This window comes from Atractosteus spatula, chromosome 12 (genome assembly GCF_055471065.1).
Source record: "Atractosteus spatula isolate fAtrSpa1 chromosome 12, fAtrSpa1.hap1, whole genome shotgun sequence".
Classification (NCBI taxonomy): Eukaryota; Metazoa; Chordata; class Actinopteri; order Semionotiformes; family Lepisosteidae; genus Atractosteus; species Atractosteus spatula.
Genome location: NC_142717.1, coordinates 44,777,621 through 44,803,676, shown reverse-complemented (window position 1 = coordinate 44,803,676; position 26,056 = coordinate 44,777,621). Strand labels below are relative to the sequence as shown.

At 38.2% G+C, this 26,056-nt stretch overlaps 1 protein-coding gene across 1 annotated transcript in view; it reads left to right on the top strand.

Moving 5' to 3' along the window:
- The first annotated feature begins 667 nt into the window (after nt 1-667).
- Nucleotides 668-26,056, top strand: part of crppa (CDP-L-ribitol pyrophosphorylase A) — a 58,420-nt gene continuing 33,031 nt past the window's right edge. Inside the window, exons 1-8 of the mRNA XM_088929505.1 lie at nt 668-1,071; nt 1,976-2,252; nt 4,782-4,931; nt 12,920-13,024; nt 15,348-15,393; nt 21,096-21,193; nt 25,255-25,341; nt 25,543-25,635. Coding sequence (XP_088785631.1) covers nt 842-1,071; nt 1,976-2,252; nt 4,782-4,931; nt 12,920-13,024; nt 15,348-15,393; nt 21,096-21,193; nt 25,255-25,341; nt 25,543-25,635 — 1,086 coding nt within the window. The 5' untranslated portion in view covers nt 668-841. The remainder of the gene's footprint in view (nt 1,072-1,975; nt 2,253-4,781; nt 4,932-12,919; nt 13,025-15,347; nt 15,394-21,095; nt 21,194-25,254; nt 25,342-25,542; nt 25,636-26,056) is intronic.

The following is a 26,056-nucleotide window of genomic DNA, read 5'->3' as shown; positions in this document are numbered from 1 at the left end:
GGGTACAGTAAGTACTTTTGCAATCAACACCTTAGTTTTGATTTTTTTATGTAAGTAGACTTAGTGCCCAAGTGCATCCATCGTGAAAAGCGTCTATTTAGAGCGTTTCAAGTTTTGATTCACTTACAAATAGTATACAGCATATTATTTGCAATACAACTAAAAAGGGACATCAGAAATGATTAATAGTTTTGCAAGGCAATGAAGGTACTTGCTTATTCGTGCAATGAACCGAATAACTTGGGGGTTAACAAAACATAAAACTCGTTTCAGATTTGTTCTTCAGCGTTTAATGATACAACGCTGCCTCTTTTCCAGTAGTAAATATTTAAATAAAAATGTAAGGGCTATGTGGATAAATAATAGTTTGTGAATTTCGCGAAAATATGTTTTTAAATGTTTTCCATTTGCCCATTTATCGACTTTGATATAAATATAAAATGTAACGTACTACAGTGACATCGTATTGAAAATTAAAGTCTTGAGATTTTTATTGTTTAAAGACCAACCGTATATTCCTAGAAGAAAACACTGCTGTATCTTAATAAATCAAAGACACATTAAATAAAACTTAAGTGTAATCTCGGGCCAATGAAAAAAGTATAAAGTTAAACGTTACATTAAACTGCTCTTCTAACCTCAACGGGTTACTGTAAACCTGCGCTTCAGTGCGTTATCAGCTTTCCCCGCAGTCCGTCATAAACGGGAATAGCAGTTAAAAGCTGTGCTAAAAAACTCGTTTGAATTGCAATATATCAGTATTCATTCTCAGAAAAAAATGATTTTGTTCTGCGTATACTAGAATAACCTTTAGAGTTACCCATTTATTTATATTTTGACCATGGAAACCAGCTCAAAACGAGCCAACAGGCCTGCTGAGTCCCCGGGTTTTTCTCCATGCGAAGCCGAATCCAGTGACAGCTGCCTGGGAAGGGAGAGGATTGATTTCCCGGTTGCTGTGGTTCTGCCTGCAGGCGGCTCCGGCGAAAGGATGGGACTGCCAATCCCAAAACAGTTTTGTACATTTCTAGACAGACCGTTAATAAGCTACACAATTCAAGCTTTCGAGAGGTAAAACTACGTGTACTGAAATCATTTATTTTGATCAATTCCCATTTTGTCTGATGTTTCTTTTTTTGCTTACCTTCTAATCTTTGCAAACACCGTGAATGCGGCAAAAAAAAGGAAATCGCATTTATTTATTTATTTTCGTTTGAAGCAAAGTAGTTTAACTTCCTGGGTTTCACTGCAAGTTAACTTTACGGGGCGGCAAGTTTGCACGAATAATGTTAATTGATTTAATTTATTGTGACTGTTCTCAAACGTCTGCAGCACATTCATTTCCCCCGTTTGGTCCTTTATTATATGAAGGTACAGTAGAAATAGGGTTTCTGCGTTTTAACAGTAAACGGTGTAATGGAGCACAACCCCCATTATCTTGAAGGTTATAGTCAGCAGTATAACTGAATAAGGGTGAAAATAATCTGGTCGATCTCTGTAGTGCACATATATTTCCTTGTTGAATTGACAGTACTTGATTAATTTACTGCACTGCCACAGATCCACGAGAGGAAATATTAAGGTATTTATCGGAAAGACAATAACACGTTAACAAAAAATTGATTAAGTTTTGTGTTAACAGAATGATATTCTTCCTACCCTAGGTAATTTACAAATGCCGTGATGTTTTAAGGAAAAAACAACGATCACTTTTTTTCTGCAAGGTTAATTTCCTTTATTTCATAATGTAAAAAAAAATGATTTAAAACTTTCTGGGATGTAAACTAAGGTCAGTGTACAGTAGACTAATTTCAATCATTTTTATTTCATTGCAAGAGTTTTCATTTTCTGTTTTTACAAGGACAAAAACAAATTCAGGTTGCCTGATATAAAATGTGATTCATTGTTGAGTTAAGTAAGCAAGAAATGCTTATTTTCTTCTTTTGCACCTTCCCACCCCCCCCCCCCCACACAGAGTTCCTTGGATTGAAAATATAATTGTTGTGGTGGCAGCAGAAAACCTGGATTTGCTGAAGAGCATTATTCACAAACACTGTCACAAGAAAACACAGTTGGTTGCTGGTGGACCAACTAGACACAGATCCATTTTCAACGGGCTTCAGGCGTTTGTGGAAAATGGATGTGATTCACAGCTGCCCAGACCAGAGGTTGTCATCATTCACGATGCAGTTAGGCCTTTTGTGGAAGAAGAGTTTCTTCTGAAGATAGCAACTGCTGCCAAACAAACTGGGGTAGGTTCCATACTCTTCATTGCTTTCTCCAAGAAATATAGATCCCACGCAAAGATGATTGTGTGGTTTAAATGTAGTTTGGACATGGAATTTGTGGAGTTCTAAACGGGAATTCGGGAGAGGGGACACGGACTTTGATTAGACTCGCCTGAGTATAAAGATGGGTAATAGTGCTGAGGGAAGTTACTTTTAGAAAAGTAATCAAAAACTGTGACAAATTAGTTGTGTAAGAGACAAACACATGTATTCACTTAAAATTTTAAATGGATAAAATTCCTAAATTTTAAAATGATTCGCAGGAAACCACTTTCAGTTCAGCTGAAGTTCTGTGATTCTTTGTGCAAAGCAATGTTTGAGTGAAGACGATGTTTCTCTGTTTCCTGAAAAGAGAACCGGTGAAAGAGCACGGTCCATTATGTAGAATGTACTCATCCAGAACATACAAACTAAATACAGACAGCAAAGCTGAATAGGAGAAGGACAGAATCTTCTGTTTTCCATGGTATTTAATTTTCCTTTTAATCCGAAAGGAAGTAATTCTTCTAAGTCTATAAGCACTTTACTGTGTAGGGCTTTTCTGTTTTATTCAAAATGGAAGCAAGGGCATTACAATCTCATCCCCATTTGCTTTCCAAAACAGTCATGACTTCACTTAAAAAATCTGAAGTATTTTAATCTCATAATTATCTGCAATCAGACTCTCTTTGAAGCTGCTGCTCCGCTAAGTTTAGATAGGTACTGTGGACATTGAGAATAGACAATTCAGAGACAGAAAAAGTAATTATGTGGCTGAGGGATTCAATGCCTTACATTAATAACTTAATTAGATATTGGTGCAGAATTCTGAATAGATGAGCACGTTTCTACCTGTAGGATATTCACTAGATGACAGGTAGAGCTTTCAAGCCTGTCCTTAAAATTCTCGCTGTGAATGCTTGCCACTACAGTCTTTTGACTTGTGTAAACACATTTTCCAAGCATTTACATGTGGTAACAATTCTGACGGACTTGAATGAGGAAAAATTAATCATCATTATTGTAAGCTGTTGCCAGACTCGGAGCAAAAGCAGGAACTGAAAGAGACAGTTCTAGTATGACTACTAACCTTTTCTTTAATTTCTGGAAACACTTGGTAATAGTATTTATTTTTGTAATTTTACGAAAAACAAAAACAACAAGAATTTAGGCAGTGGCATAATTCAAGGTGTTTTTTATGAAAGTTTGAAAGGTCAAATTTGGTTCTCATATTTCATCAGTTCTGTTTTATATTGGTATATTAATAAGGACAAAGAATGCTAATCAATTTTCATTAAAACATGAAAACTGTTCCATGTGTTAGGACCCATTTTTTGCTATGTACTCTGGGTGGTGTTGCAGTTGCAAAGCAATGTTTGTTTACTTCCATATCATCAGCTATCATGCAATCTTGCTGCAATGCGTAACTGTTTGGCCATTTAATTTTGCCTGCATCCAAATGCGACACTCTTCGCTAATGTGGCTGACTCATACTGTCCTTTCTGTAGAATGATAACTGTGTTTGTGAATAAAACAATTAATTGCATGACCTTGTGTGTGTTTCTTTGTTAATGAATTAGTTAATATAGTACTGATTGCACTGTGGGTGTTGTAGCAATTTGCTGAAGTTCCCCTTTGGGACAGTGGGCAGACTTAGTAAGACTTATCAGAATTCAAACAACCATTAGTGGTTTGAAGTCATTATCATGGAAAAGGAAGTAATTTGTAAGGGGGTGGTTAGCTGGGTTCAAGCAAGGAGCAGAGGGTGCTTTCAAACTGGAAAAGTCATTCAGGACGTTTGTACAGTATGTTCTTCCTTCTGGCGTATTCTGGAAATGACTCATCATGAATGAATACCTTTGAAATGGCTTCCATTAGTGTGTCCTCAGTATCCCTGACATCCAGAGAACACTTAGTGTATCTGATTTTCTGTGGAGAGCTTATCTTACTTTCAGTTTTATTTCAGCGAACCTTGCTTCAATGAGTGAACCAACCTGACCTGGTATTCTTTCTAGCTACGAAACCTCTGCGTTAATCAGTGATTTGGAATTTGGAATTCTAAATCATTCAGTTGCATGCTGGAAGTACATTTAATGATTAATATTAATTAGCAGTGTAAGAATATACTAAACATCTAAACATCAGTTTAGTCTTCATTGATTTGAAGTAAATGTGTATTCAGTTCCAGTATATTACATATCAGGAGAAAAAGTATATGTGATCAGTAAAGAGAAAATGTATATGAAACAAAATCTATCTGGAATAGAAAACAGATAGAGGCAACTGGAGAAAATGCAGGAATGTCAGTTTGAACTCTGAACTCTATAAAAGACACATTTGTGCATTGTGTCGAGAGACAAATTGTATTTAATGTCACTAAGTGTTTGGAAATGCAAAGTACTGTAAATGCACGCTCATGGGTTCGCTTAATTTTAGAAGACTCTCTGATTGTCTGAAAGTGTGTGACTTAAATGTAAACCTCCGATTCCCTTTTGTGTACATGTGTCTTCTCAGGCAGCAGGAGCTATAAGACCCCTCGTTTCCACTGTGATCGCTACAACCCCAGAAAGCTATCTGGACCATTCTCTGGACCGGGCCAGATACAGAGCCAGTGAGATGCCACAGGGCTTCTTATTTGATACCATATATCAGGCTTATCAGCAGGTAGGTCATATTGACAGTATTATATTACACTGATTACAGATACAGATAATTTTTACTCCCACATGCAAGAAGTTGTGTAAATCCTTCGTTTGGATTTCAAAACTGAAAGCTACGTTTCCAGTGCTAGGTTGGAATTTTATCAAACATTAGTAGAATTAATCTCCCAATTTTAAGTCAATGCAATACTGTTATGTTGCAGAATTGTACATGTAGGTTTGTGTAAAAGTGAGTGAAATTAAGATGAAATACAGTTCTAGTGTGTCAGGTCTTTGAAATAGAGTAAAGCAGACAACGTAGATGCTTGGATTAAATGTCTGAATTTTTTATATTGAGTTGAGTATTGTTAACAATGGCAAATGCTTTGGGTGAAAACTGGGGGTATTGTATGTAAACAAATTGACAGAAAGATTCACTTCGACATGTGTTGCCACGCAATAAGGGAATTTGTGTAGCTAAGCATATCATACACCAGCTTGAAAAGCAAGCTAAACTGTAGCTCCCAGCTATTAATTGACTGCTGAAGTGAGTCCCGGTAGATGAAAGCTCAAAATTATTGCCATGTGGAGCCTAGGTATTCAGCGGGAAGCACTAATGACACGATATAAATAAGATCAAACGTGCGGAGATGGGAAGACACCAGTTCCCTGCTCTGTGTCATTTATAACTTACTGGGTATGTTATAAGTTTTACAGTTTTAGTTCTGCACTGTCGAAGACAAGCGAAGAAACAGTCAAGAAATTAACTTAATTATAGTTTTGAAATGAAAGGGAAAAGAAAAGGTTTTGTGTGATGTTAGGATTGACGCGAGTCCTTAAACCCTGAAGCCTTAACAGGGAGGAAATCTTGGTTAACCACCAGAGTTCTTCAAACGAAGGGTTGCTGCAGTACTTGTACAAAATTCAAACAAAACGCAGGCTACAATCAGAATAAGAACATAATCAGAATGGCATGAAAGAAGTAATATGTTTGACTTGCTTTTAGTTTGCATTAACATACAGTACTTTTAATCATCCGTCCATTTTCTAACCGCATTTTCCAGTTCAGGGTTGTGGGGGGAGCCGGAGGCGGGGTACACCCTAGACGGGACGCCAGTCCATCGCAGGACAGACAGGCACTAACGCAGGCACGCATCAGGGGCAGTTTTCCCAGAAGCCCGTTAAATTGGATATAGCTATCCTACAGAGATACCGAGATCTGCATGGAGTACTGACATACAGAAGACATGATGGATGGATTAATACCCTCATTCATTTATTTCTTTTTTAAAATTGTATAATGTTAGCATGCCCAGAGGGGTTGGGCAGCCAGTTGACCTTGGACCCCTAGAGGTTTTTTTTCTCCTTACTCAGGAGTTTCTGGTTCCTCTCCTCCGTTGTCTTCTGGTCTTTTCTGTTTTGTCTTCACAACATGTACGGTACGGTCACGTGCATTGTTAAGCGCCTTCGGGCAACCTTGTTGTGAAAGGCGCCATATAAAAATCATTTTAATTTAATTGAATTAAAATACCAGTCTATTTTTGCACTGTGGAAATGGGAGCACCCAGAGGAAACCCACACCTACAAACTCTGCAGATAGCAGCCCCGGTCCATAGTGCTGGGTGGCAGCAATGCTAACCACTGTGGCACCATGCTGTCCTTACATGTAATCCAACAGGCTTTGATAGACACTGTTAACGTCTTTGTTATTACACAGCAGATTAATCTCAGGGTAGCTCAAAAGGACACATTTGTTGGGATGTGAAAAGCAAGTTGATTTTCATTAAAATAATGATAATAAACCAAGATGCAACAACATGTTTTGCTGCTTTATGGGTTTAAACTGCAAAAAGTTACTTTACAAGCACCACAAAGATGTTTTCTGTAGCTTGCATGCTATCTGAAAACCAACTACTACATTTTTAACTTCCAAGAAATATTTTTCTTCAAATATCCATTATATTATTGAGGAATATTTCCTAACTTTATTGCTATTAATTATTTGAGAACTGTAGCATTAGCCTTTATATTTCATAATTAAAACCTACTAGTAGTGAAGCGGAGTCTGCAGTTTATAACAGAGGTTCAGGAGGAGGGTTGGATCCTTATCTCGCACAGTACCGCTCACCTGCGTACTGTATGTAAGTCTCGTACCAATGTCTTCCCTTTGTATATTACTCTTGCATTCCACACCCCCTCTGCGTGTACCCCTGCAGCAAACCTCCCTATACAGTAGCTTCATCCTCACAGTACTGAGGGCGGGTTTGGGGTTAGGGCCTCCCTCAGCTAGGTGAGTCATGGCAGATGCTCAATAATAGATTTCATCCCTCTGCTGAAGTCACTGGGATCTAACCAAGCTACTGACAGGGTAGTATAGTCAGAAACTGAAAGTAATAGAGAAGTTCTAGAAATGTTAAGGCTAGAAATGTCACAGGTCTACTATATTAAATATTATGTGTTAAACTGCCTCATAGCACAGAAAATCCCTATGCAAATTCTGAACAGGGGGTCTGTTTAAGACTATTGGTTGCCTGATCGTCCTGCTATTAGGTAATTCATTAATGAAGCACTCTGGGCCATCACTGCCAGTGGCTTTGTATTATGCAAATAGTTTAACATATTCTGTGCTGTTTTGTAGACCGGAAATACAAACAACCATAAGGCTGTCAGCCTTGGTTATGCTTGGATGAACCAAAATAAAACTGAAATATATAATTTTTGAATACATTATGCCAGTACTCCTACCTTCCATTGTTCTTTTCTTCTCAACATGTGCCTAGACCTGTATGAATTGATGATGAAGGTGTACAAGGTAGCTACATGCTCTGCTGTTGTGTTTATAAGAATAAAAATCACTCATTCTTGGCAGAATATTACATACTTGAGCTGCAGAGCGGAGACTTGTATAGTTTTGAAAAGATTAACTGTCTTAGAAACTTTCATTTAGGCCTGTGTTCTCAGTGTATTAGGGCATAACTCTGGTAATCACTCTACAAAACATCATCAAGTCTGAAGAAGGGGTCAGGAAGAGGACTGTGTTTATGAGCTTAGCCCAAGAACAGGGTTTGAACTGTTTTGTTTAGTCCTTTGAAGTTACTCTGAATCAAGTATTTATTTTTTAATGTGAAGAAAATACAGCTCATATATCAAAATGAACAAAATACCAGAACTGTACTGTAGGACCCTTTCTTATACAAAGAGTGTTGGGAAGCCTGAAGCAACTGCTCGGCTATCTCGCCACAGCTCGCATCTTGATGTCTTTCAGGGAAACTGCTACATTAGTGTCTTGGTTTAATTAGCTTCTAAAAACTAAAAAAAACAAAGATGAGTAGAATAACCTGTTTGCAGCATTTGTGTTCTTATGCAAGATCTTGTTAGATGCAAGATAGGATGTTTACCTTTTCCTTAATTTCCAAATCATGGAAATGTTTTAGTGCCCATCAATAATAAACAGAAAACACATTCAGCCCATCTGAATGTTGTACAACATTTAGAAAAATTGTGGAATAGTCATATTCTTAGCCTCTAGTTTCTGTAAACAGAACAGCACAGGCACTAGAGGCTACTGATGTTGACATAGCTTTGCTTGTACTTTCAGTTAGCATACTGGGGAAAAAAAATAGCCTGTTAATTTGCAATTAAAAAAAACACTTCATTGTCACTTTCTGTAAAAAAAAGTAAATCCGAATTCAAATCTGACTTTGGAGCTTGTTTGTGTTTTGTGTTTCTCTCTCGTCCTGGTAACACCTAGGTCAGTGTGGACAAGATACTCTTATGTTTTGCCTTTCTGGGGCAGCTCTGTTGTTTATTGTATGATCAGTAATGGTTCTGTCAGTACAATGGCCTGTGTACTGTAGCTCTTTTGGTTCTGATATACCCATGTAGATCATGTGAAATGTGTGAGTGTAGCCTGGCTCTTCGGGCGTGTAATGCTGAAATGCTAATCACAGAAGAAAGACCTTTTGGCGAATGAGTTACATTACAAGTGAGAATTTATTAAGAAAAAACAGTTTTAAGTTTGTGGCGAGCACCTATGTTTCAGCCTCCAAAGTGTCAGAATTTCAACTTAATTTGCTTGTTACTGTTTTCAAACAGTGACTTGTGCTTCCTTTTTTCTGTCGCACCATTTAGCATTTTGTCATTTTAGAAGTGTTGTAATTTAACATTTTTGTTATTTATAGTTTATTTTTGTAGAATTGTCTAATTTGAAATGATCTTTTAGTGTGTTTGAAGTACCAATTGATTTGTTCACAGAATTGTAGTAGATGATGGTGCATACTTGCCTAGTTGTACTCATGAATGTTGTTGATCAGAACAGAACTGGGGTCACTTAGAACACGCTTGTAGAATAAATATATGAATTATGCTCCAGCTAGTGTTGAGCATTTCCTGCATTCAGCAGCAACTATCTCCTCATCTGCTGATGCATAGTCTTAGCTGATGAGCATAGTCCTTCACAGGCCAGGTGGTTGCTGCTGACTCTGAGATGGGTCACAGTTGAGACACTACAGGGAGTAGTTTTCTTTGGCTGTGGAGGTATTTCAGCAGTCAGGTAATAGTTTTTTGTCTGATATTGAAGGGGAGCTGGATCTCTACTTTTATATTTCGTTTTTAGAAAGAATCAGCGTTCCCGAATGCTTTTCAAACCACAGTAAAAGTAGAATGTGCACAGTAACTTGTAAAACTTTACATCACAAAAGAGACAACATTTTCTCGTATGTGCAATGCCATGTTTTGTGATTAAGAATGAGGCAACAGAACCTACGCTGACATGAAGCGGCATTATTACATTGTAAACAAACAGGCTTGTGAATCTCTTTTAATCCAATAGAAGTGTTGCTCTCGACTTTGAGATGGGTTTGCTGACAAATACTAATTACTTGTTAAGTCTGCCTACAGATCATGTTGGAACGTTTCTGCGTTTCTGATTCTGAAGTTCTTTGGATGCACAGTTGCAGAGATATTTCACAGAGAGAGAGAGATGTTTGCATGACAATACCGAACACCTTTCTTCAGGCGAATGAATAAATTGCTGTAATGGCAACATTGTTTTCTTAATAATAACACTCATCGTGCATTTTCAGATCAAACCGAAATTAAGTTTTTATCTTCAAATCTAAAAAAAAATCTGACATTTAATACCTGTTAAATGGTGTAAAAGTCTAAGGTATCCATCAACTCCATGCTCCGGGCCATTTTGGTTAAATTCTTGGTAGGGTGTATAAAAACAGCCAGTGTAGTGTATAAAACTTTGACATACTTGACACTTATGTAAGCACTAGCAGGAAAGAGACAATGAAGAGACACATAATCTTGGGATTAGTGTAAGCTTTTGTAGAAAACAAAATACTAGGGACTAAATTGCTTTAAGAGTTTTCAAGTATCAATGCATTACACTGGTTTGCTTCTATATAATAAAACCAGGTACAGTACATCCCGTTTCATCCCTTTCTATTTTAGAAGCTGGGGTTTGGAATCTTTTATCTTTTATCCTTTATAATTTTAGTCAGAACAGATACAGTAGGTGTTTGTGGACCAGCTGTCATGCTCATGCTTTAATCGGTACAGCTGCAAAACATGAGGAAATACTGGGTTTTCTGTTTGTGTTGTGAAATTAACTCAACAAGGAGCGAGATGATGTATGGAGTAATGGTGGTCGGTATTGTAGTTCCAGTTGCTGGTTTTGAAAATGGTGCACTTTCATCAGAAAAAGGTTTTAAAGTGTTATCAGAAGAGTGAAATGTTATGCTTTAGAACTTGACTCACAGCTTCAAGAAGCATCTGAAAAGACCTGAGAGACAAATACGGTATATATGAATACGGTATAATGTACTGCTGTCATACAGTACAGTAACCCTATTCATATATACATTGCACAATATATACAGTGGTGTGAAAAAGTGTTTGCCCCCTTCCTGATTTCTTATTTTTTTGCATGTTTGTCACACTGAAATGTTTCAGATCATCAAACAAATTGAAATATTAGACAAAGATAACACAAGTAAACACAAAATGCAGTTTTTAAATGAAGGTTTTTATTATTAAGGGAAAAAAAAATCCAAACCTACATGGCCCTGTGTGAAAAAGTGATTGCCCCCTAAATCTAATAACTGGTTGGGCCACCTTAGCAGCAACAACTACAATCAAGCGTTTGCGATAACTGGCAATGAGTCTTTTACAGCGCTGTGGAGGAATTTTGGCCCACTCATCTTTGCAGAATTGTTGTAATTCAGCCACATTGGAGGGTTTTCGAGCCTTAACCACTTTTTTAAGGTCATGCCACAACATCTCAATCGGATTCAGGTCAGGACTTTGACTAGGCCACTCCAAAGTCTTCATTTTGTTTTTCTTAAGCCATTCAGAGGTGGACTTGCTGGTGTGTTTTGGATCATTGTCCTGCTGCAGAACCCAAGTGCGCTTCAGCTTGAGGTCACGAACAGATGGTCGGACATTCTCCTTCAGGAATTTTTGGTAGACAGCAGAATTCATGGTTCCATTTACCACAGCAAGTCTTCCAGGTCCTGAAGCAGCAAAACAGCCCCAGACCATCACACTACCACCACCATATTTTACTGTTGGTATGATGTTCCTTTTCTGAAATGCTGTGTTACTTTTACGCCAGATGTAATGGGACACACACCTTCCAAAAAGTTCAACTTTTGTCTCATCAGTCCACAGAGTATTTTCCCAAAAGTCTTGGGGATCATTAAGATGTTTTCTGGCAAAACTGAGACGAGCCTTTATGTTCTTTTTGCTCAGCAGTGGTTTTCGTCTTGGAACTCTGCCATGCAGGCCATTTTTGCCCAGTCTCTTTCTTATGGTGGAGTCATGAACACTGACCTTAACTGAGGCAAGTGGAGCCTGCAGTTCTTTGGATGTTGTTGTGGGGTTTTTTCTGACCTCTTGGATGAGTCGTCGCTGCGCTCTTGGGGTAATTTTGGTCGGCCGGCCACTCCTGGGAAGGTTCACCACTGTTCCATGTTTTCGCCATTTGTGGATAATGGCTCTCACTGTGGTTCGCTGGAGTCCCAAAGCTTTAGAAATGGCTTTGTAACCTTTTCCAGACTGATAAATCTCAATTACTCTGTTTCTCATTTGTTTGGATCGCAGCATGATGTCTAGCTTTTAAGGATCTTTTGGTCTACTTCACTTTGTCAGGCAGGTCCTATTTAAGTGATTTCTTGATTGAGAACAGGTGTGGCAGTAATCGGGCCTGGGTGTGGCTAGAGAAATTGAACTCAGCTTTCCAAAGATGTGATAAACCACAGTTGATTTATGTTTTAACAGGGGGGGCAATCACTTTTTCACACAGGGCCATGTAGGTTTTTTTTTCCCTTAACAATAAAAACCTTAATTTAAAAACTGCATTTTGTGTTTACTTGTGTTATCTTTGTCTAATATTTCAATTTGTTTGATGATCTGAAACATTTCAGTGTGACAAACATGCCAAAAAATAAGAAATCAGGAAGGGGGCAAACACTTTTTCACACCACTGTATAACACAAATTGTCCTTAGAATATGGTTTGAAATATTGACTACAAAATCTGGACCAAAATGTGCAACACATTTTTAAGCCTCTTGTTAAAAAAAGTGTGGTGGCGATATTAAACAGTAACACCTTGGGTGTTTTTTATAGATAACTGTACACCACAAAAATCTTCAAATTAGAAAGAAGGCATAATAAATAGTACTGTTCTCAAAGGTAATTAAGACAGTTAATCATTATGTGTTTTTTTATTAGCTTTCAATTGCTTTAGAGTGATCTTTTCTTGGTTTTGAAAGTGCAATAACCAGTTCTCCTGTTTCCACAAAGGGTAAGCTGTTGTCTTTTTAAAAACATGCTTATCATGACAGGGGCAAACACTGTTACCTAAAGGCAGCTTGGTTGAACAGATCAGCGCAGACCAACATTACTTATGCATTTGTGTAAGAAAGTAGAAAAGTATGTTTGCATGACACTGACAAAGTCCTTGCCTGTCTTGTATATAATGAAACAATGTTTGTATTCACAGTGCAGTGACTATGACTTTGAGTATGGGACAGAATGCTTACATCTTGTACTGCAGTATTCTGGCATTAAAGCTAAGCTCATCGAAGGACCATCCAGTCTGTGGAAGGTAAGATGTACGGCATGCGTGCAGAAGACATGCTGCAGTTTTGCATTTTTGATACACATTCTATACAAAATAAACACTTTGCTTTATTTAATACTATCATAGCATTCTGTGACCCTGTCATGCTATTTTCATAGGTCTGCTTCCAAACATTTAGCAAGATACTAAAAAGTAATAAATATAAAATAGAAAGTTAAATAATGTACAAAATCAGGGACAACAAAGTCCCTGATGCAGTGGTTAGGACTGTTGCCTCGCAGCACTGCGGCCCTGGGTTCTATTCTGGACCTGGGATACTATCTGTGTAGAGTTTAGCTCCGGTTTCCTCCTACGGTCCAAGGACATACTGGGGAGTTCATTGGCTTCTGGGGAAAACTGGCCCTGCTGTGAGTGTGTGGGTGCCTGTGTCTGTATGCCTGCCCTGCAGTGTGCTGGCGTGCTGTCCAGGGTGAGCCCTGCCCTGCGCCTGTTGCTATAGCCGGGATAGACTCCTGCTTCCCCCTGACCCTGAACTAGAGAAAGTGGTTAGATTAAAATGAACGGATGGATGGACAAAATTTCAGTGAAAAATCATCTGTTTTTCCATTGTTATTGTTTCATTTGTGTTTAATTTTTATTTACAGATCATAGTTTTCATTGTTGGGTTTAGCTAGGTTTGGGGGATATTAGATGAATGTATGGTTCCGCCACATTTATAGCACTTAGTAGTGCTTACATCTCCTGATCTCTGATAGCTAAAGCATCTTTAGTCTTCGCTTATGGAGTATCTCATCCTCCAGAATCTTGGTATTATTTACATTTTAACCTGATTTCAAGTATTTTCCTCTGTGTTTTATTGTTGCCAAAGCGTATTCACTTTTGATCTGGTGAAGAAATCTCAAACTGCTGATTACCTGACCAACCTGATACACTGCTCTACAGTACCTTCACCGTGACCCAGGAAAGTTGCAGATGCAGGTCTGGCTTCCCAGAGATGTGCATTTAGCTCATTACCTCCTGTCTGTCCTGTCTGGAGGTAAATTTCGCCTGGTGCAAGGAGACCCTCCCCCAGTGCAGGTCCTTGCTCCTAAGCCAGTCTCGCAGTTACACCAGGCAGCCGCAGATGATGGCTCTGGGCCAGTCCTAGTAGTCTTTGGCCCCTTTCATGCCCCTCTAGGGCAGTTGCTGACACAGCTATTGAGACCTCATATTTTCTGTGCTATAGAACTTACCTGGCACTCAGTCAGGTCATAAGTCATAAAATCATGTCAGATCCCCTCCACTTATGAGCAATTTCTGAAGACTAATTTCCATTTATCATTAAACACGCGCTTGGTTTTCAGCTATTATCCTCTTCCCTTATTCCACAGACATCGCTTGAGGAAAAAAAAAAGCAGATTCAGATCCAGAGTCAGATTCATGTTTTTACCAGTTTTAAATAATGTTTATTGCCTTGGGAGCTGTACAACTCAAAATCGATTATTTGCCATGGCAACCTTAAACTGCATCTTTTATAAAAGGATTAGATCTCTACTGAGGTAAAAATAGAAGGCAAAACAAGAACTTTAGGTCTATTAGTGTTCATACAAGTACAGCATTACTGGGTATTGCTTTGTCGGAAGTGGTATATTGTCATTAGCAGGTATAAATTATAATTAAAGTCTTTTTAAGGTCGTAAAGCAGTAATTGTGGCTAGGCTCTGCAGCATAGCATTTTTCTAAATGTAATTGTAAACTGTAATTGTTGGTAGGGTACAAATATAGTCTGAGATCCTATGCATGTGGGAAAAAGGCAGTTAATACATTTTTCATTTAGCAATGGTTTGGGTGAAGTGTTTGGAATTTGTGGTACAACACAGAGTTGCACTGGAGAGAAGCAACGAGTCCTTCATAGAGTGAGCAGACTCCTCATTAGCAGTCATTACTTGGCACATCCTTCTCTGGACGGAACACCTCAAGACTCAGTCAAGCCATGGCAGATAGCATGCATGATGCTTGTTATATGCTGAGGTTGAAATTTTTAGATTGTCAGGAAGGTAGGTCAGCAAAACAAAGCATTAAGTATCTTAAAATGCTGATTGCATTGCTGTGTGTTTAATGACCAACTTTTCTGTTTGTTGAGTTATGTCCGGGTTTGTGATGGCAAAAAAATATTTAATGCTTTAAAAAAAAAACACAGCTTAAAATATCAGTGTATTTCACTACAATTATATTCAAACAGTATTTTGATCTATGATGAAATGTTCAAAGGCATCTTTAATTGGATTTTGACCTCTTTGCCTTATTCTATATACTGTATATAATAATATTCTATCATATATTCTAACTGGGTTTTTCTGTTTTTTTAGGTAACCTACAAACGGGATCTATTTGCAGCTGAATCAATAATTAAGGGTATGTGTTTGGTTTTGATTTGCTGTTGTGTATCAGCCTCGGCTAATTCCATTTGCAATATGTCATTTTTTGGCGTGTTACTGTGTGCTGGTATGTTTTCTCAGTGTTGCAGGTGGCAGAAGATCTGGTGAATGCTGGTGAATAGACGGATACATGAAAAAATAAATTATATACAGCTATTGTTGTGACTGTGTGACTGTTTGTATAGTTTCGGCCAATGATTCTGAAGGGAAACACTTGAAATATTGTGTCCGTCATCTGTTCCCTACTGTTGCTGTGTAAAGCAAAATGTATCCGGATTCTACATTTGAATACAAAAGGGAAAAAATGTGGTTGGTAAATAAATCTAAGAGTACTGAGTGAGCTAAGATTCAACGTTTTTCTGTCACAAGTATTAAACGTCCACATTGGCCCTTGGTGTTGCATTTGGGTCCAGGCTTACAGTATGTGGGGGTAATACAGCAGATAGATGGGTTCTGTCAGTACCAACACCTATATGAATGATCAGCTCTCTTCACACGATCACCCATTAATAAATCGGATTTTATTGACATGACTCGGCTACAGGACTTGCTTTATATTTTTTGCACTAAAAGGAAACTGCAGATTAATATTTCAGTGTTACTTCTGTTTGTTTCCAATTGAATTAAATTATATGCTGAACATTTACAATCTTTAGTTTTTGGCCTTGATATACTGTCTGCACATTTCAGCTCACTGGAACCCCTAAAAGGGCAGATTTCACCATCAACGTTCTGGATGTAATTAGGAAGGCAATCACCAATATCCCTTTAATCATTGTTACAGAATTACTATGTATAGTGTTTGGGGATTAGTCTTGTGTTTAATATCAAGTAATCAGTAATATCTGCAACTAAGTGATCTGATAAGTTAAAAAGGCAGTAACACAGACGTTGATGTTTACAAGAAGAAATATACTTAAAGCATATTTTTAATTTAACATCACTAACCTTAAAAGGACTAAATTAAGTTTTGAAATACATTTAAGCTTGTTCCTTTTACTCTGACCAAAATAATGTAAGAAATACTGTAAAAAACCATATTTGAAGGTTAACCGTTTTGTATAAGGTGATTTTGATATATGCCATTTTCTTTGCCAGTCTGATCAGAGGTTAGGGATTTTATCCTTTATTCAGAGGAAACTGTCAATTAAATAATTAATATATAATAAATAATTTAGTGTATTATATCACAAATCATATACATTAGTCACAGCAGAGAGATTGACCTTTTTACTCTTTGGAAAGGGAAGAAGGTTTGTGCGTGTGTTGGGAAGTATATATGAAATTTTGTAATTTATGATTAAAATAATTTGCAAGTGATTGTGTTCCAGATGAGTCTGTCGCTTTGTTAGTTTAAAAGGCTGATGATTTATGATGGTATTTTGTGTGAAGCAAATATATAAATGCAGGGAAGGATCAGGCTTAATTATTTCAATAAACTGGGTTAACATTTCAACAGCTTGGTGCACTGTAGCATCAGAAGGTATGGCATGCCTCAGAACTGGCCTGTGTGTTCTCTCTGTGTAAACCAAGTTAAAGCGTTGTTAGTCTTGGCAGCGTGTGAACATGTTTACAGAGTGTGTCCGCCTGGGCACGTTCTGCAGGCCTGGGTGGGCTCACAACAACAGAATAACAGCTCTTTGTTAGTGAGGCAGACAGCCCTCAAATTGTGCACAGATTCATTTTTCAGGTTATTATCCTGCTAAAGTATAAAAGCCGAACAACCTGTTTATTAAAATCAGTCTTAGAAGCTCTTTAAAAGCTAGTGTTCCACAAATTAGCTCATAAATCATGACATGAAATCATTATAGAAGTACAGTACAATAAATGGCAAGTGCAATTTATTCTTTTTTATTTAATTGGAGGGCACATATATAGTAGGCATTTGCATGTACAGTGACGTGATAAATAAAGTACACCCCTTTACGATTTTTTATCGTTTTGCATATTAAGACATGTCTGACCTTCATCTAGTCCTCATCAAGTCCTAAAAATACATAAATTTAACATCATATGACAGATAACACACAATTTATTATTAATTAAACAAACTAATCAGCCAACATTCAGTAGCATGCAGTTTTTGTGTGAAAAAGTAAGTGATTCAGCAGCGTGTGTTACCAGCAATAACTTGAAGTAAACGTATCCTGTAAGAATCTCTCACATTGCCTGGGAGAAATTCTGGCCCACTCCTCCTCACAATACTGCTCCAGCTCGGTAATGTTTGAGGGCATTAATTGATGCACAGCTGACTTTAGGTTGTGCCACAGCATCACAATGGGGTTGGGTCTGGACTTTGACCTGTTCATTCCAAAATCCTGATTCTTTTCTTTCTCAGCCATTCAGTTGTGGATTTACTGGTGTGTTTTAGATTGCTGTCCTGTTGTGTGATGCACTTTGTCCTCTAGAATGCGCTGGTATAGAGAGAAATTCATGGTGAGCTCAGTGATTGTGAGGTTTCCAGGTCCTGTGGCTGCCGAGCAGGCTCAGATCATCACCCCTCTACCCTCTGCATGACAGTGAGGTTCTTGTTGTCGATGCGCAGTGCTTGGTTTATGGCCAAATTTCACTTTTGTCTCATCTGTGCTTTAGTCTTTGGTCTCAATTGAAATACCCTGGGGAGTTGTCTCAATTTTAAAGTAATGCATTTTGAAATGATGCCTTTGACTGCCTTTTTATTTCTTCAATAGCCTAAACAGCCAAAACCACTGAAGTTTTTTAAGAACTTGAACCAAGTCCCCAGCAAGAAGAAAAACTATTACTGCTTCAATTATAGTATAACGTAATTGCTTAATTATTTTATCATAAATAGCCTTGCAGCACACTGCGGCCTTTTCAAAATAGGTCTGCTCTAAACATCAGAAAGGTCACAGGTGTCAGGAGGTTAATTTAGGTCATTAGTGTCTCCTGGTTCGGTTTCACTGTAGTCCTATAGCCAGTGCAAACTGCCCATGTGTTCAATCCTCTTGAAACCCCCCAGGCAAGGGGCAGTTTAGAGCAGCGAATCAACACTAGCCTGCCTATCTCTGGGAGGTGGGAGGTAGGAGGAAACAGGAGCACCTGCCGAATACCCACGCTAACCTAAGAATCAAACTCGGAACCCTGGATCTGAGAGAGGTGCCACACTTCTATCAAAGCGCAACATCAGATATCCTGTCTCTGAGAAAATGGTGAATTTCCTATTGTTAAACACTTACAGGTATTCAGAGGTTCGGGCTGTGGTGTGACTTTCTTTATCCTAGAACTCACTTTTTAAACATTTAAGTTTTTAATTTCTGGACAGTTTTGTGACACAGATCCATTTTCTCCAATGCATTTACAAAACAAAAAATAAGTAAATCTTTTATTTCTGACAGACAGTACTTTGTCTCATCTTTGGGGAACCCCCCCACCACAAAGTTAAATTGCAGCTTAAGAGCTAAGCGTGTAATTTCTGGAGCTCATTAGCGTGCCATTTAGAAATAGACAGTCGCTTAAATGATTTTACTCTTGTGTCCATAGCTCTTCATTTTTAAAATTAAATTAGGCAAAGGTTAATATTCATTTCGGTTTTATAAGAAAATATTATTGTAAATTGTAAAAAAAAATATTTTGTTCCCTTTAAAGTTAATTAAATGTTTTCTGTTGCACATTCTTTCAAAATTACAGCAGGCAGGCGGAGCCACAGTAGGAGGTGAGCCACATTGTTTTAGTACAAAACAGCATGCTCCTTATTAAAACAAAAATTACACTTTCATTTGATACAGTCATATTCCGAGAATGAACTGTTAGTTGGCTATGTTTCTGTAACATTGATTGTGGAGTAATCAGGAAACTAGTCAAGAATAAAAACTAACTATAAACTGTTGTACTATAGTCATTTATTTATTCAGCGTTTAAAGTCATAACACCAGCATTTCACTGATAAGAAAATGAACCATTTGATTTTGTTGTCATTATTAATGGAACCCTGTCCTAACGCTTCCCAGTAGACACTGCCTAACCAGGAGTTCAGGTTAACATACTGTACATCATGGAGAACCAAGTGCACTAACTGGCTAGTATAGCTCACAGATACTGCATTGCCTATGAGAACTACACTTATGACTGGTGTGAGCCGAGAATCAGTTCACAGGGGATATGAACCTTATTTAAAGGTTTATTTTCTAAAAGTTGCGACAGTACAAGGGGTGGGTTTCCAGCCGTTTTCACAGGATGGCGCAGGACAGCTAGTACTGCAGCTGGTCGCAGGGAACTTAAAGAACACAGCTCCTGACCCCTGTGCCTCCGCTTTGTCAGCTGCTAACATTAACATCAACTAACTCCCCTGTTTGCTCTGATGTACCAGTTTCATTGGCATAAATAGCCTTTAATCTGTGAGTGCTGTTTCACGCTCAGTTAAGGAATTTAGACTGAGATTTCCAGCTTGCCCTCTCTAAAGCATTGGGTACTTATTTCAGAGCTTTTGAGCACTGTACAGTATGTTTTTTAACTGTTTATCAATAAAACAACATTCAAGGGAAGACCGCAATCAGTTTTGAAGGCTTCCAACCCCGTCTCTGCCTGCTTGCATTGACTGTGCAAGTGAACTTGGAGTAAGCTACGGTGCAGCTATAATGCCAGGTTGTAGGTTTATAGTCCTAGCAGTTTTTATAGGAGAGCAGCTGGCACTGTGGGGTGTGTTTCTCCAAGAGGATAGTGATCTGGTTTAGAAAGTACTCCTGCGGCCTCTGAGGGTTTGGTATGAAACTGATGAAACCTGGTGGCGTTGATGACCTGATGATGTGTGATGAACTCTGCCATGTGCCTGCCAAGTCGGTCATTTTAGCAATTCCCATGCAACTGGAAGTTATATTTATTTTTAAAGTACATACATATTATTACATACATATTATTCTATAATATTATACTGTATAAAATGTGTGTATTGTTAGAGTCTGTATGATTAATTGTTGTGGCAATGTTTTATATACTGTGTTCTTCAGTGCATTGAATTCCACTCTTTAAACATTTCCCTTTTACTTTCATAAACGCAAGGCTTATTTTTTTATTAAATATAATCTTCTGTGGAATTTTTCATAAATGTTTTTATGAAAGGTTTCTTTGCAGCCCAAAAACACTACTAAAGCATATGTAAAAGGTTAACATCAGAGTAACATTTTGATGTTTGTTGTGTCAACATAAATCCTCTGATTTTAAGCATGCAGTAGGATGAGACTTTAAAATTTAATGTTGTTGATAAAAAACAACATTGTAGCTGAATGATTGTAGCTTGATTTGTCGATTTACCTTGAAAAGAAATGAAAATATTATGAAGATGGAAGGTTTTGGAGGAGTTAAGTTTCACTCCTGTTGTTACAAAATGAGTGAATGCAGATCACTGTTTTGGCCCTTGTGTTTGTATTTGCTCTGCTGTGTTCCATTATCTGTAAAACTAGCCATATAGAGTTTAAAAATAACCTGGAAAAGTATCAAATACATAACTATTACTTTTAAATGAACATTAAATTGTTTCAGTATTAAAGATACCAATACATTATTGCACCGTTTTTTCTCCCTTGAACTTTTCAACTTTCCACAAATGCATAAAGTGCTTGTTAATTTGATTTCTCAGATATGTAAAGTACTTGAATGTCAGTTTTTAAAAAAGAAAGCCACAGCCACAAAGATACAGTTGAAGGTTTTAATTTTCTCTTTCAGAAAATCTTTCCCAGAAAGCTTGTGTTATCACAGGTGTCCATGAAGAGGCAATCCATCTGGGTCACTGCCTTGAGAAGATTTTGGTTGCAGGAGGAATGGTATGGTATATACTGTACATTCAATGATGGTTATCTCTTTTTAAAAAAAAAAAGATTTTCCTATTAGGTCATAGCCACAAATGTTTACCATTCCACATATTGTGATCAGTGTGTCCGACTTGTGTGGGCTGCTCAGGAGACATTAATGTCCTCTTTCTAAATAAGCTGCTCTAATTCACACTTGTTTCCTTCTGAATTGCACATCTTGTACACGCATGCATCGTACCCTAATTTATGCAAAGGATATGATTATTACATATCATTTTTTTTTAGAATCGCCAATTATTCTAGCTATACCCACCCAATTTGGAACTGCCAGTTGTGTGTTTTTCACGCCTCAGCTCACAGCCGTGAACCCCCTCACCGCACACAGGGGAGAATGAGAAAGTCTGGGCAGACGCCTCCCATCCTCCCACCTTTGAGCAAATTGTCTTTTAACACATCACCGGCAGCACCGCCTCCTACTGGAGGGTGACTCGCTGACTGGAGGGGAGGCGTGTCCCTCCTTGAGGGCAACAAATGCCTGGGGGTGTCCAGGAGGCCACAGTGTCGCTGTGGTGCTGGGAGCTGAGACCGGTCTGGCCGTGTAATCCCACCCTTCCTGAAGACGCCAGCACTTTTCCCAGTCACTTTTAGGGAAAATCGGCTAGTCATATGACACAGGGTCAAACCCATGATTGTAGACCTTAACCTATGCTCTTGCAAGCACCTTTACTAGTAGAGCCACACAGTTGCAAAATCAGTTGTCTTGCGTGTCAGCATTTAGTGTCCCATTTTAGAGTGGAACTGCGTCAGCTTACAAGTTTATATTGGTACACTAGTACTGCTGCAGTAATATTTTGCAACTCTTTATACACTTTTCCTCAGCAGCAGCAGCAGACTGCAGTGTTGTTGGGAAAGTGGTCAGTGAATCACAAGTGCACCACATACAGTCACTGCCAGTATAGGTTCCTCCTCTCTCTTGGTCTCGCCTTTTCAGAGTTGACAGTATATTTCTCTGGGTGACTGTTTTGAGCTATCTTAAGTGTTATGTCTCTTTAAGCCACTGAAAGTAATTTGTCCACTCAGTGGATCGGTCCCTCCACATTTTGACTTGCTTGTTTCCTGAAGCATTCTGTGCAAGATGCAAGGTTCTCTGAGCGGCACGCTACTGTTTACACGTATCACTTGCTGGTACGTGAAGTGAGCAATTAGTGTGTTGTCAACTGACATGGACAATTAGCTGGTCTAAGTAATCAGTGGAAAGAATTCCACAGGTTTTCAGGTTGTGCTCCTGATCTTTTAATTTTGACGTTCTCACGAAGCTGAGCTAGAACATTTTTGGATAGGAGGATACTACAGAAAATTAACCCGCACAGAGATGGCCCAGAATACTTACAGATTTTCTTTGTATGTGCATTTAGGAATACTTGATAATATTTTAATGCTTCATTTCTGTATTTTTAAAATACATTTCATTTTCTTACTGGACTTACAAGTAGTGTTTTACAGCTAACTTTGAGAGAACATTAGATTTTCATTTGGTAAGCATTGCTTGTGCATTGCTTTTTTAAATTTGTAAGTCAGAGCTGCCTTTATTTTTACTGTGCTTTATTATGAAAATTCAGTAATTTCAGAAAAATATTGAATTATAGATTATAATCATTTAACAAGAATTGCCATCTGACTGTAAGTCTTATCCAGAAATCAAGAGTGGTTCATTTGTAATTATTTTCTGTAGTTTAAAGTAAATTGGCCTGAAATCCAGCAGTGATTAAGTAGGATGACTTAAGTGTTTTTCCGGCTTGGAATTAGAAGAATTTCAGTTCTGATTTTTCTTCCTACATCTTGACCAATTTCGGTCTTGGACAGCGAATCCTTTATCTCTCTCCCACAGGGCAGTATTTTCAACATGATGGTTAATTTATTTCTTAAACTGCACCCTCTTCCTTCTTGAAGGAAATTTTTAATAAAATACATTGCATTTTTTATTTTCTTTCTAAGAATTTCAAGTATTATTGGTTTTATTTTTAATCTGAATTATATTTCATATGATTCTAAATATGTTTATAGAACAGGAGAATCCACATTAGCCTATGTCTAGATAACAACTTGTAAAGGTTTGTTCATTTCTTTCTGAAGTTGATTTCAGTGTGTGCTTGTAGGTTTAGTGAGCACCATTGCACAGCACAGCATGTCTTCATATTATAGATAAAAGTACAAGCTAGCACTGGCTTCTGTGTTAGGGTCCTGGTTTAGAAAACTTCAGGGGTTTTGCTTATGTCCTTTCAGTTTAAAAGGGAACTCTGGAGTGAGAGGTCATGCAATCAGTCAGGCAGGTTGAGCAAAGATCTTAATAAAAAGCTCATATTTGAATGATTTTGATCCCTGCCTGGTGCGGAGTTTTATAGGAGAGAAGCCCTTTGACGGACGGTCAGTGCTTCAGTCTAGGCAAATTGATGTCACAGTTTTGAATGGAAAGGAAGTTACCGAGTGTGGGATCAGATGAGCTGAGCATTCCCTCTTCTGGCAGGGTCCTTGCTTCCTCTGTGCTCTTACATAAATATAAATGGAGTTTTTGTTCAGTCTCCAGTTCCACCTGCTTTAAATCATTTCAGAAGATATAGTATCATGTATCTGGATTTTTGGCTTAAATTGTTTTTTTTTTTGCTGAAACATATACTGTTATCTTTCTAAACTGATTAAAACTTTCCATGTGTTTTCTATGAAAATTTCATATTTTCAATCCCCCTCGTGAGTGCGCCAGACTCTCTGATGCCATAAGTTTTGTTTTGACACTGTTGCTTTGTTTCCAACACAACACTAAAGATCAGTTGCTACAGAACATTTCCGTAGAATGTTAAAGCATAGGAGAGAAAAGCATAATTAAGATGGCTTCAGCTCATTGTGCTATAAAAGTTTCTACTGAACAGAATAAAATAATTTTATCTGCCGGATGTTTTTCCTGTCCAATATGAATTTAACATCAACATATATACAAATTTAGTCACTCTGAAAACATTTCACATGTTTTGTGCATGTGTACAGAGCAGAGGAATGGTTACTGAAGAAAAGGTCTGTTTGCGGTCATCTGTGTGAATAAACTGGTGCCTGACAATTGTCTGAAGACGCTGGACTTTCACTTGTCGGAAAGCTGTCAACAGCAAATCAAGAACCAGAAGACACAAATGGGAATGATGTAGCGGTGCGTTTAAAACTGAGAATGGGAGGCACTGCGTTGTATAAGAAGTTATGGGGGTGTGGAACTAGCTACCCAGCCATGCGGTTGAAGCAGATACCCTGGTATCTTTCAAGAAACAGCTGGATGAGATCCTTGGGTAACTACAACATACGGCAAGCTAGAAGGACACCTCTTGTAGGTTTCCTCTGGTTTCCTGTCTTGTCTTGTAAAAGTGACATGGAGTCCGTGCCAAAATAAACAGAAAAGTCTCGTCTCATCTGTGGATGCTGAGGATGCAACATCTGGGGTTGCTCTTGTCTCAGCCCTCATGTGGGCCAGCGTCATGTCCACAGCATACTATAGATGTTACAGTTCAGGAGATATACTGTAAGTGACAGAGTAAATGACGTCGCATTAGAGTTACCATTTAACATTTTGCTAGCCAGAATAGCCACAGAAGCAAAAAAAAAACACCTTTTAGTTGCACCTGTCTGCTTTCTTGTTTTGTTACCTGAACTCTTGGGTTGACAGTGGCCTGCAATCGCCTTTGAACTGTAGCCCAAAGGATGTACAGTTTTTACATCCTGCTGCAGTTTTTACATTTACAGCTGCACTGACGTTCAGATCCTCTGGGAATCTCTGTGGATTTGATCCGTCCTGCAGGAGTGAGAAGCCAGGATTCCTACAGCAGTGGGAATTCCCCTTTGTCCAATAATAATGACACTTGTTTAGAGAAGGGATCCACATTCTTGCATTCTTGAAAAAGGTTAAGGTTTGCATTTTTGTAGAAAGTGCCTGAATGATCTGATCTAGACACTCTGATATAATAAACTTTGTTATGAGTGCATATCTACGTTCTAGTAAAAAAAGGCTTAAGAATGTGATTTTTTTTATCTTGAAGCAGGTGGATATCATATCTACTTCATGTGGAGATGATGGATCCTTTGCTAAGAATGTTTCAGAGAGCTACAATTTGATACACATCACAGTAAGTTCTCAAGATAATTAATTTCTTAATTAATCTAGTTAAATTCATTTTACCTCATTTTTTAAAACAACATCTGATGCTCTTTGTGCCTTGTTCTCAGTTGATGGTTAGGGGTGAATGGACGTACTGTATGTAGTGCTTTTAAAATGAACTCTGAGTGTTTAAAATCACCAACTAATTGTTTGTGTCTCTTCCTTGCAGGTCAGCACTGCGTGTTTTCCTGAGATAAAGCACACAGTAGAAACGGTTAGGAAGACAAATCTTCCGGTTCTTGGCCCTGTAGTGTTGATTGTGGTGAGTAATCCTGTGCAGCTTGTTGCTGCAGTCCGAGTGGGGTTGGTGGGGTTATTTCAAATAGGCTCCTTCACATACTGGCTGCTGCAGTGGGATCGACCATGGAGCAGTGTGAGACGGAGCTGAAACGATGTTCAAAACCTCAGTTGCTTGCTGAAGAATAACAGGTTTTCATATGCAGTGGTACATTGGCCCTTTTTTTAAAAAAACACGTTAAAACAACATTTAACTGCTTAACTGTCTGAACACTGAACAGCATTCAGGAGTTTTCCCAAGTATAACACAGAAAGACCTCTACATTTTTCACAGATTTCTTGTTAGTGTTAGTGTTCCATTTACAAATCTTTTCAGATAATTACTCTTTTAACTGTTGAGCATTACCAGTTATGAGGGAGAAAGAAGATCTGTGTTGTGGAAATTC